At 42.3% G+C, this 12,425-nt stretch overlaps 1 protein-coding gene across 4 annotated transcripts in view; it reads left to right on the top strand.

The window, feature by feature from the left end:
• Positions 1-298: 298 nt before the first annotated feature.
• Positions 299-12,425, top strand: part of MYLK (myosin light chain kinase) — a 206,665-nt gene continuing 194,538 nt past the window's right edge. For 2 of the 4 annotated variants that reach the window (XM_027679009.1, XM_027679008.1), the window contains exon 1: positions 299-523. In XM_027679009.1, the coding sequence (XP_027534810.1) occupies positions 361-523 (163 nt within the window). In that variant the 5' untranslated portion in view covers positions 299-360. The remainder of the gene's footprint in view (positions 524-12,425) is intronic. The other 2 variants (XM_027679011.1, XM_027679010.1) reach the window with 2 other exon arrangements.

Genomic DNA, 12,425 nt, shown 5'->3' with positions numbered 1-12,425 from the left:
GCTCCGCGCTTCCCCCGCTCCCGGACTGTGCGGGGCAGCCGCGGCCAGCTCAGCCTAGCCCAGCTGAGCCCAGCTGAGCCGAGCCGAGCCGAGCGGCAGGTGGGCTCTGGGAGGCGGTCCGGGGCTGTGGAGCTCGGCGGGCGGGTGGAGCGGTGGCCGCGGGGCTCTCCCTGCCGGCTGCGCCCCGGGACGCGGGGGGAAGCCCGTGGGCGGGCACGGGTGGGGGGTACCGGGGCATCCTCCGCAGGGGGAGGTGAAGTAGGCGGAGAAGGAGGAGGAGAAGGAGGGAAACCTGCTTCTCCGGAGGGACGAGGTAGCGGCGCTGCAGTGGGCCAGCCCAGCGGCTCGGGCTGCGGGCACATGCCGGGCTTGGAGCACCGGAGCCGCGGGATTCCTGCGGGTGCCTCAGCCCAGCTCCCGTCCCGTCCCCTGCGAGAGCGTCAGCTGGGCTTCTGCAGGGAGGAGGGCTCACCTACGGCACCCCTCCGAGAGCGCATTAATCCGAGAGCAAGCAAACCTGGTAGTAAGTACTTGTCATCTTTTATGTATGATTTGTTAAAGTTTTATTCTTCTCTGCTGGCAGGTAGCAAAGGATTTTTAGGAAAAAGCATTTATAGGCTCGGTTGTAAGGATAATCTCTCTGGCTCTCCTTTGGACTCCTGAGCCTTTCAAATACAAAGGTGCATATGTGGAGGCACATGTAGGAATGTTCCTTCGCTGCACATGCACATCTTTAATGTTTCAGACTAAGTTATGTGTCGGGTTTTTTTTTTTAACTTTTGCTGTTCTCAAAGTAATTTGTACCACGTTGCACAATATGCTTAGTGTCTGAGAGAAGAGTAAATCCTGGTGACACATGCTGCATAAGGTTGGGGGAAGGAGATGAATATTTAAAATCATTAACTTGGTGGGGAGGGGGAATCACTTCTCTGCATGCTGCCTTCACGCTATGGAGCAATATGCTTTTGGGGATTCTTTGCCTTTTAATCCTCTTTCCTGTGTATGCACATCTGGACTCTGGCCTGGCACTGCTCCCTGCACTCAGCCTGGAAGGGAGTGGCATGGCAGACTAGCAGGGACTGGAGACAAGGGATGGAAAGACAGAATCCTTCCCTCCTCTTACAGTTTGAAGATACTTTTTAGCCCCAGTCTTGTCTTCTGCAGAGTAAATCCGTAGGAATACTTCTCCCAGAGTCAGGAAGTGGCATCATAAGTGTTTTGAAGGCTACGTTATGCTCTCTACAAAGGGAATGGCTGAGAGGATAAGTGCAAATACCTGATTCCACACACCCTACTTCCCAGAGGATTCCAAGCATTGAACCCTATGGGGGGTGAGCATGGAATTGCAGGACATGCAGAAGGTGTGTTCCTACTGAGACTCCAAAATTATACTACCTCTTTGTGAAGTGCTGGAAAGCCATTTTTGCCAGTGAAGCTGTAATGAAAGAAGTAGTTCCTCTTGTGTTTTAAATCCCTAACAGAACTACTGTCTACCTCCCCCTACTTCCTGCACACATCTTTATTTATTTTGCTAATGACTTGCATTATTATTTGCCAAATATGATATGTGTCTTCCTGTGCAACTTTGTTTGCTGAGATGTTCCTGGAACTAGGCTCTTAGGAGCACGTTTTAGGGGACTTCTGCTTTTAAATCAGAATTATACTTACTAATAGCTGAATAGTTAATTTTCATCTGCTACGTATCTAAAGTACTTTCTGCTTCCTCAAATGATACTGTTCTTCTGTAGCTGGTCACTGTGTGCATTGTAGTTTGTAACAGAGTGCTCGTGATAACACATCTTCATGATACACTAATATTACACTCATCCTTAACACTTTGCATTCTAATGCTACAGGACAAGTGCTTTAACTCCGAAAGTAACTGGACTGACTTTGCCAGAAGACCAGTCATTAGAATGATAGGGAGCATGTCCTGTGCTGGTGTGCAATATATTAATGGCATTTAACCTTTTTAGATAAGCATGAGCAGAAAGAAAGTGTCTGGTTTAATAAACATCATAGCTAGGATTTTATATAAATGTGGGAGGCTCACAGAAGTTAATATCACTGACCCAATTTTTATTGGTCTTGTAGGGAAATCTTAGTAGGTCTGCTGCAAAGCAAATCAGAAATCTGACACTTTGCTGTTGCAAGCATCTCTCCATAGTTTTAGTTGCTTTGCTGAATGGTGCAAAGGAGGATGAAGGAAATTTGGTGAAGTTCTGTTGGTTTGCTTCTATGATGCTGAAAGGGAATTTATAAAGTCTGACATAAGCAGGGATTACGTATTGCCATTAGCTTAAGTTAAATGTAAGAGCTGCATAATTTTTCACCAGTTTTTGGTCTGTTTTGTGTTCTCCCTGGCTCCTCCTTTAAGTTCATTAGGACTTCCTCTGGGCCGTGATCCGATTTTTACAGTCAATCAAAATCCATACCAATATCCTTACGCAGGCCAAATACACTGTATTTAGAAAGACTATAAACCAACAGCTACAAATTACTTTCAGAGCCCTCCTAAAACAAAATGCAGATGTAAATAGAGTTCAGAACAGCTCCAAATGCTGTGCCTTAAAGTTGTGGATGTCTAAATCCAGAAAATGTGCTCACAAGCTCTTTGCAAGCCATGTAAGGAGATGGCTGAAGTTTTTGGTTAGACTCTGGAGAACTGTAGCCACAGTCTGTGGTTGTTGGACTCTTCTAGGTAGTTTGAGTTCAGGTCTGAGCATGGGCTGGAAGTGATCCTGGTTTTGTGGGCAGACTCGTCTCCTCTCCTTCATAAACTTGTCAAGTTCGTAATGAAACATGCTGCGGTTGTTTGCTTTTGCTGTGTTTAGAGCTGTACTCAACAGCTTTTCCAAACTTTGTTCCACAGGTATGAGTTAGGAGGTAATGAAGATAATTTATTTTTTCCCATTGGCTGGTAATACACTCTCCTCTCTTTGATGCTAAATGACTCTTTTTTTAACCTCCCTTTGGAAGGTAGATGTCCTTTCTCTTATTGCTCTAGAAGCACGTTGCTGCATATGTTGCAGTAAACTATTTAAACTTTTTCAGTGGCATCTGCTGTGCCAGACAGCATCCTAGCAAACCCTGTACAGCTGCCTCCATCCCCTTCACTGATGGAAATGCTTCTGTGATGCACACTAGGACTACATATGTTGTTTGGATTTCAGCACTGCATGCAGAGAAGATATGATTAATCCATAGTGCTGAAAAGGATTCATTGGTGAAGCCAGATGGATTCAGGTAGGATGGACTTTGGAGGATTTTTTTAAATTTAGCACAGCTTTAAATGTTGTCTGTGTCATCTGTGATTACAGTGTGGGTTTTGCTAAAATCTGGGTCTTTTGTACAAGGTCTGTTGAACATGCTACAGCAAGGTCTGTCTCTAATAATGTCTTCATTAAGTGTCTCTACAAACAGAAGAGTATACTAATTGCCAGACTAACATGCTGTTTGGCTCTTTGAACAAGCTACTGAACACTAACTTATGAATGGAAACTTAAAAGGTTCATTAGCAACCTGCTACATGAAAGAAATGCCAAAATGAAATGAAAATACATTTGTACTCCTGTTGTTGCTATTAAAGCTGATGTAGAATTCCAATTTAGTTTTTGTGGGCATCTTGACTAATTTAATAAACATTTTTTTCCCTCTGGAGTTTCAGCAGCTACTCCCTGTATAAAAGCTGGGAATAACTGGTTCTGCTTTGGTAGAAATGAAAGGAGAATTGAGCTCTATAGAAATGAGGAGATTAGAGCTCCATGAGGCATATACCCCTTTAATGCTGCTGGAAGGCAAACTCACTCAAATAATCCTAACTCTCACTTCTGGTGAGCAGAAATTCTAGGGGGGGAAAAAATTCCCTTAGTGACTTATTAACAAAGGCTTTTCAGGTTTGCTGGGATTTATCATGTGAGCCTAATCTACCTTTTGTTCATCCAGTTGGCAGGCTTTAAGATTTAAAAGGGTCTGCAGAAACTCCTCCCCCAGACTCCTTATTTAATTAAAGAGGCTTGGTGCATTATTTACCTTTGAGTCTTCCATTTATGTGGGAACAATGAGTTGGGGTTAACATATTGTAAAATATTTGTGAATGCTGCATTATAAGCAGCGAAAAGAAGCAAACTCTGGTTATACCTTCAAATTTACACTGACCTATATGGGTTCAGTCAGAATGTCTGGAAGTGAGGCCAGTCCTACATAAGTACTGAAGTATAAATACAGGTGTCCAACTCTACAGCAAATTTCCCTGCCCTTCTAGGCAATTCAAAGGGCCTGGATGAGGGTTCCATTTGCTGCTATGAAAGCTCTCTGGAGTCATCCAATGTGCAGATCAGGCCTTGCAGGCACCAATAATTTCTATATTTTGCTTTGATAGTTCAGTAAAGACAGACTGGTAACTGTAGTTTTCCTACTGGTTCCCTCAGTTTCTTCTCCTCCCCCACTCCATTCATCCCTGTAGCTGTGAGCATCAAGTTGCAGATAAAACGACTTCTGAGAGAGCAATGGGATGCAGCTCTTGCCAAAGGCAATTAAGTGCTTAGGATTACAGTGTGCTTTACAAAGTGTGTTCTTGCTGAATCCCTTTCCTCTTCTGCTTGCTGGCACAAAGCAGTTTCTTGGCACTTACCTTTGTTATAACAAGTCTGAGCGTTGCTAAACTTCATTACAGCATGTCCGCTCTTCTGAAGAAGTCCAGCAAGCTGGAGTGTCTTCTGTTTTGAGGACAGTCTTGCTGGTGATTCTTTACTGAGACTCAGCTTGATCTCATCACCTCTGCTGTAATTGGATTAAATTCACTCACTCGCCAAAAACACAGCCAGCTGACAGCATATTAATTATTCAGACTGAAGTGCTGTTTTGTATGTCTTGGTACCAAAGACATTTTTAGGGCTTGTGTTGCAGCTGATGTGCCACAGGGATACAGAATTGTCACAGAGGGATGTTTTCACTTTTCTTCATCATAAAAGTGAAAGTAGAAGACATAACCTGTGGGAGAAGAAATTACTGGCTCTACTTGCCAGTCATGTACATCGCTTACTGCTGCTTCTTGTGAAACATGATAAATTGCTGAGAGTCCAGAGACATCCTGGCTGAGGAAAGTGAGTGATGGCATGTGCTGTTTTACACACCCACTGCAGTTTATTTCTAATTATTCCACAGCAAGTTAAGATCATTATTTTGAGTTGTCTTTTTACTGCTTTTTCTGTTATTTTTCAGCAGTCTTGTGATCTGATGTATTTGCAGAGTGGCAGGATGATATCTGAACAGAAAAATGTGCCCAGAAGGACACTGGAACTGTGTAGTGAAGGATAATCTGATCACCAAGGCTGTAGTTTCATCCTGAGACCTTTTATATACTCTTTAAACCAATGTAATCCAGCTTTCAGTGGGAACCACTGCTAAGTAGCAAAAATCACTATCCTGATTGTTAACCTCAGCAAAATGTTAAGGGATGAGTGAGTAACAAGGAGACCAAGAACTGAGTTGCAAATACTCTTATAAAGAGGATTTGAGTGGCTGGAGAGACGCAGTGGTACAGACACTCTCGGAGATGATCCAAATAATGAAAGGATCCCTGTTTTGTGAGTTAGCTTTTTCTTATCTGCCTGGAAGTACTGCAAGTTTCCTGTTTGCTGCCAAGGCCTGTAAAGAGTTGCATTTTGCAGTCAGCATGGGTCAGAGGAACTAGAGCTCCCAGCTCTTTGTTCCTATCAGGACATTGTTGCATTTCGTTTCAAGGTGATGTTGTTTTTTCTAAATTCTAGAAATACTTACGGTGTGAAACAATAGATAAACAAGGTGAAATAGGGATGTGAGATTTTCCATATCTACTAAGTGACAATTACAATTTCATTTACTGTGTAAATGTGCAGTGCAAATAATAACAAGGATGCCTGCTTTAATACCCCATTATAACATAGTTGCGTAATCATATTTTTGGCAGTGTTAACTATTATGAAGTTGCCTGTTGCTTAAAGGAGTAGATATATAATTCCATTAATTCTTTCAAATTATGTAAGCAGTTTGTTAAATATTAAATGTTTTTTTTCATTCACATATTTTATGTATTTGGAATCAGTGCCATTAAAAAAAGAGACGAAACATTGACCATCTCTCCTGGGCAAGAATTAACAGCCTAGCTGGGTAAAAAAAAAAATATAAAGGGCATGTTCTGTAAGAAGCACTGTCAAAGACTAGGTCAGTGAACCACTGTCTGTATGTCCTTATGCTCTTGACTGTATCAAAAGGAAAGTTACAAACCAGAAGCAGTAATCAGGCTGTGTTTCAAATACAGAGGAAAGAGAAATTTGCCAAGAACGGCCGGCTTTACTCAGGTTATTTACCTCAGAGGTTTTAGGATCATAGCTTTCCTTTCCTTTGGTGGAAGAAGAGAAGGAAGGTCTTAAATCAGTGCTTCTTGTCTGAGAGTGTTACTGACTCCACATCACTAATTGAAGTCCAGTCTGGTTTTGGAAGTGAGAAGCCTTTTCTGTTTTGTGCAGCGTAAGTTTCTGCCAGTGCTGTGGTGTGTTAGGTTGGTGAGATCTGCCTCTGCTGCTGCTGTTTAAGTTCTGACATTGTGGCTGTGGTGGCCTCAGGGGGTGTATTTTGGACAGAGCCTGAGAGACCATCGCAGAGGGAGTCCTGGCTTTGAAATTTAACAGCTGGTGTATGGGTGTCTCACCCCCAGCACCAGAGCAGTGCAGTTCCTCTGACCTCAACAGAGTTGCAGCATTCATGGTTTTCAGTGATGTGGGAGCGAAACTGGGCCTATATTCTTTTAAATGGTCTATTTAGCAGCCCTTTTCCATATGCAGTCTCCATGCCAGTGACAGGAGCTTCCTGGAACTGACAGGAGACACAAAAGACCCCCTTCTCTAAACCACTGGACCTTAAGAATATTGAAAAGATGTTACAACAAGCCTCATAATACACCATTGTCAGGCTCTCTCTGAAGATGCCTGCAGTGGTATCATACCTCTAAGCTTTCCAGAGGGGGTGTGATGACCCCACATGGAAAAAAATACAAGAGTAATAGTTTGGGTGGCTGTGAGGAATTTCATAGTACTACTTCCCCTGGCTGTAATTTGAAACCAGCTGGAGGCGTTTAGTGCTGACTGAACTCGCATAAGAGGCAAGCAAATATCTGAGCATGGATCATGCAGGTTTTTTAGGAAGAGATCCTGGCTTGTGAACCTGTGCATGTCTGGGTGCCTCTCTCTCATGGAGAGGGGAGTGGTGAAAGAAGGTTTGTTTCATTTTCTTCTACATTTCCCTTTCTTCTTCCTGCTCATTTTCCTGTTCCTTTGCAGTACAGCAGTTTTTCATGTTGCTGTGAAAGTGTCTGTGCTTGTGAGTGGAGTGAGCACATTTGAATGGAAGAGGGTTTGTGAAGTCTGAGCTTTGGCACTCGTAGGGCAGTGGCAGGGTTTGCATTCTGTGCCGCCTCAGCCCTGCTCAGGGACGTGCCATAACTGTGTGGTGCTCTGGCAGGAGAGGCTGTGCAAGCCACCTCTGTGTAGCCAGGAAAGCAGCCGTGAGTCGGGGAATTACACTTTTTTTATTATTTTCTTGTCAATTGACACAAACTTCAGATCACTGACTTGGATACTGAAGAACAAGACTACCACAAACAAGTATGAAGTCGCTTACAGAAATATTTACTTCACCCTTTCCTTTGTGGTCCCCTCTTGCTGTGCACTTGGTGCGGGTCACAGACAGCAGCAGCCTTGAGGACTCCTGTCCCTCAGGATGTGACCCCACTTGGTGTCTCCAGCCCTCAGGAGCTGCCATTTTCTTTCCCTAACTCCTGGTATCCAGGTGTTCTCTGGGTGATGGGCTTTTTAGCGCCATGACCCGCTCTGGTGTGTAGCAGTTTTTCCCACTCGGGCTCCTCTGGTGCCAGAGCTGGTGGAAACCATCTGGGATTGGGTTGGGGTGGCTCAAGGGCCCCTGTGCCTCTTGTTCCTCATGCCATTTCCCAATAGATTATGTGAGGGATGTACCTAAAGGTGTGGCTGTGGGATGGCAGTCGGTATCCATGAGGGAATCCCCTCATGCCGAGGGGTGGGTGACAAGGCAGGAGCAGTGCTGTGCAGGCCTGACCACCAGCCAGGCAGGCTCCAAAGCACTTCCCTCCATTTTAGCTCAGTCCTGATCTGTGGGACCAAGGTTTTATTGCAACTGATGGGGGATTTTGCTCGTTACATGCTAAAGTAGGCCTGAACACGGGTACTGGGATACTGATGGATCAATTAGCACATCTCAGAGAGAGTAAAAGTCAGTAAATGGCTGTTTGATCTGGGTTTTCCTCAAATGCTTCTAAATTAAGTGAGTAGAAGTACTGCTCCTTCATTTTACCTGAAAGTGTGTCTTTATTGAGTTCATCTCAGTTGACTAGTAAAGTATTTAGTTTTCATCCAATCTATTTAGTTCTTATCTGATATGGAACTCAGTTACATTCCTTTTCCAAGGAATTTCCAAGCTATAGCTGTGGATGTTAGGGTCATCCTGGTTAGTCTGAGCAGAAGTGGGGGCTCTGTTCCTGACTGGACCATAGTGACAGCCAGAAAATAAGGTTATAAAAGTCAACTACTGGCATAGCATCTCGCCAGCAAGGACAGTCAGAGATGGTCAAATAGTTCTCCAGGTAAAATAGTGTGGACCTTACTCCATTCTCCACATGCATGATACTGACTTTAATGCAGTATCTTCTAACTGCAAACACTTAACCACTCTTTTGCTTTGTCTCAGGGGGTAAAAGCAAACATAAATGTGTAAATAAGTTTTAGTACTTGATGTTATATTGGTTTTATATTATATTGTACTTTGCTTGACAACTGAGGTAACCCTCTTTGAACTTGCTGTGAAGGTTCATCAGCACATGAGCTGTTCAGGGTCCTGTGTGGGTACCGGGTACCTGTATATTACATTAGCAACATATGGATATCGATATTGGAACAGGAAATTGCAGTAATAGGCCTGCTTCTCACTAAATTAAGGAGAAGAAGAAAAATACGTGATGTTTTATGTCTGTTCATGCCTGTCAGGTTTTCTGTGGTGAACAGAATTCTCTATATAGCTTTTCAGTGCTATTTCCATTCTAACTGGTTTTATTACAAGTCTAAGGTTTTGAGATGGACTGTTTCAAGGGCAGGAATAAGGGAACTTTGTCAAACTTTGTTAATTTTTTATCTGTGTGGCATAGAATTTTTTTTCCTGAAGAACCAAACAAAAATAATTTTTTTTAAAACTGTAAGAGTAACAGGATGATGAACTAAATTGAATCTCAAAACAAAGGATTTATTGTCTTGAAAACAAACTTGCTGTAATTGCATTTCTTGTGAGTTTTTTTTTTCTTCTGTTGAAGCTTATATTTCACTTAGGAGACAGGAAATACAAGTTCGCTGATTACATTTTTTAAAGCTATAAATAACTTACTGTCTTCAAAGATGGTGTTAATTTAAAAAAAAATGCTTCTAAAGTAAAACTTTGGTGAATTAAAAATTAAATTAGGTGGGTAAAATAACTACTTATGGATGTCTGTACTGTGTGTACAGATGTTAAAAGTGCTTTCAGAGGGAAGGGTGTTATAAGAAAAGTTCTGGCACCTGTAACTGGTCTAAATTGTTTTATTTCCTATTCTTTGCTGTCTGTATCTGTCCTTGTCCCACTCTCACCCCTGCCATGAGGGGTAATGAATGTTTGTATTCTGTCACCTTGCTCCTTTGCTGGGGTCATTGCTTGTCCTCAGGAAGTGGTGTAATGTGTGGGAATGCTGAAGTCTATCTAAAAAATGAATGACATTAGAACTGGCTCAGTGTTCCAGTTAGCCCGATATTGTGACGAGTTAACAGGAGAACCTTCAACAGCTTTTTTTTGAAATCCACTTCTCTCCCTACCTCTCCAGTTTCCACAGCTCTTGTGTTAAGGATATTAGAGGATGTGTACCTGTTTAGTCCTTTAAGTGTCTATTTATAGACCTGTTGTCCAGAGTTTGTTTAATCCCTTTTTGAACCCATGGACATCCTTGGCCTTCACAGCCTTGCGTGACAGCAAGTTCCAGAAGCTTGTAACCTGCTGGGTAAACAAGTGGTTTCTATTTAAATTAGTTGATTGCTTGTTGCAGAGAGTACTGCCTTGTTCTAGTTTTGTAGGATTGGACAAATAAGAGTTCTGCATTTAACAGCTAATGGGGTTTTTGTTATACCTGGTCGTTTCCACCCTCAACCTTCTCTCCAAACTGAAGAGTCACAGCCTTTTTAGTATGTCCATGTAAAGTGTCTGCTCCATTTCCATTTAGTTGCCCTTTTTGGCAACTTGCTGTGTCCTTCTTGGTATGGGGAGAGCAAATTATAACACTCAAGTTGTGGAAGTGCTCAGGTTGTGTGAAGTTGCAGAAATGCCTCATCTTGTTCTCTTTTCAAAGATTCTGAAGATGTTTCTGGCTTTCCTGACTGCTATTGAACTCTGAACTAAGGATTTAAGAGAACTGTCAGGGATGGCTCCAGCTTCTGAGTAGGAATAGTTAGAATTGATATTGTCTTGAGGAATTACTACACTAACATCTATCTGCCAACTTTTTTCCCAATCTGTTAGTTTTGTCATTGATTGATAAACATGCTGAGTAACAGCAGTCCCAGGGGTGATCCCAGGAATTGCACTGCTGATTCTACTGCATCTTAAAAAGCCTGTTAAGCTCTATCCTTTGCTTTCTTATTATTTCTAATGTTTGAACTCTGTTATGTTCTGCATTCATTACTGTGAATGAAGTTGAACTTGCCAAAGTGTGGTTTCCAGGTTCTCCTACACAGCCCTTCCCATAGCTGAGAGTTGTGCAGGCAGGATTTGCAAGTCCTCAAGTATTGGGCAGAGCCAGTATAGCTCTGGCTTACACACCTTGACTAGTGGTTCTTAAATTCATATTTGAATTTCTTCAGAACTTGTGTGAACGTTGTTCTGTCCTAGTGATTTGTTAACATCTAGTTTCCTTGTTTGGTCTGGTATTTCCTGATTTTATTTCGGATTGGTCTGGCTCCTCTGCCAGATTTACAACAAAGGGTGCAATGGATGTGGAAAACTCCCCAAAGATTCCAGCAGTAAAGACTGATGGAAAGAATTCACTGAGCTTCTCTTCTACAGCTGCATTATCCCCATCTCTCCCTGTTACACCTTTTTTGTCCAACACCTGGACCGCTTTCCTAGCTGACTTCCTGTCCTTGGTGTATTTCAAGAGCTGTTTACTAGCACAGTGATCTTTGTTTGCAGGCAATTTTTGGATTGTCTTTTAGTCCTCTTAATTTCCTGCTTACATTTTACTTACCATGTTTTATGGGCTTCCCCTGTCTTTACTTAAGCAATCCATTTTCTAAGGGGTGACCTATGCCCTGCAATACTCTCCTAACTCTCCCTGAGGCTTCCTGCTTTTTGAACTGCTCCTTTTTAGCATCCTCTTTCTTTATTGGCATTCTCTTTCTTAAAATTAAATAACTATACACTGGTTTTGTTTAGTGACCCTCATATCAGTGCTGTTTTTTGTGTTTCCTAACAAGTGGCCTTTATAGTTTTCTCTGTTTTGGATGGTACCCTGCACTTAGAAGTTTCTTTTCCACTGGAGAACTGTATATCTAGAAAAATGACTGGCACTGTATCATCCCTTTTTTTCCCCTCCAGGGGCTAATACTGAGTATTTCTAAACACCCCCATGTGTTGTTGATTTACAGCAGCTATTAGTATTGTAATAGTCTATGGAAGCTTTCTATTAAAATAGAGGGGTACAAGCTGGGCATGAAACCATTCTGGGTGCAAATGGAGCTGGATATGTTATTACCTTTTGCATACACACAGTATGTGCAGTGATGATTAAAACTTTGCACTCCTGAAATCCTGGGCTGGATTATGTATAAAATTCAAAACCTATTCACTTAAAACATCTGACAAGAAGGTAGCCTTGCTTTTCCAGTTCTGCAGACGTGGAAAAAAAAAACCTGAAGGAGAATACTCTGTGGTTATATGAGGGGTCTCTGTGGACATGTTTACAAGAGCTGAAGCGTGTTTATACTTATTTCTGCGCAGTTACTGGAAGATTGTCCTTATTCCATAAAGCATGTGCATGCAGTTGAAGGAGCAGTACAGATGTTTACTCTCTGTAGATGCACTTAAAAGGGTTGGTTTTACAGATGCAATCCAGCATTGAAACAAGATATGCAAACAAGTGACTGTTGATTAATATTGCTTAGCTAGTTGAAGCTAATATTAACTAATAGAACCTAGACAGGTGAATAAACCTAGTTCTGTGTTCTCTTTGCCCTGTATCACTGAAGTTATATACATTCTTTCTACTAGGAGCACAGGATTGAAATGGTTTTTGGGGTTTTGTTTGGGTTGTTTTGTTTTGTTTGGGTTGTTTTGTTTTGTTT

The sequence above is a fragment of the Neopelma chrysocephalum genome, unplaced genomic scaffold, assembly GCF_003984885.1.
Source record: "Neopelma chrysocephalum unplaced genomic scaffold, ASM398488v2 Primary Assembly neopelma1_44, whole genome shotgun sequence".
In the NCBI taxonomy this organism is placed as follows: domain Eukaryota; kingdom Metazoa; phylum Chordata; class Aves; order Passeriformes; family Pipridae; genus Neopelma; species Neopelma chrysocephalum.
The sequence above is the reverse complement of the archived record's forward strand: the minus strand, read 5'-3'. Positions and strand labels throughout refer to the sequence as shown.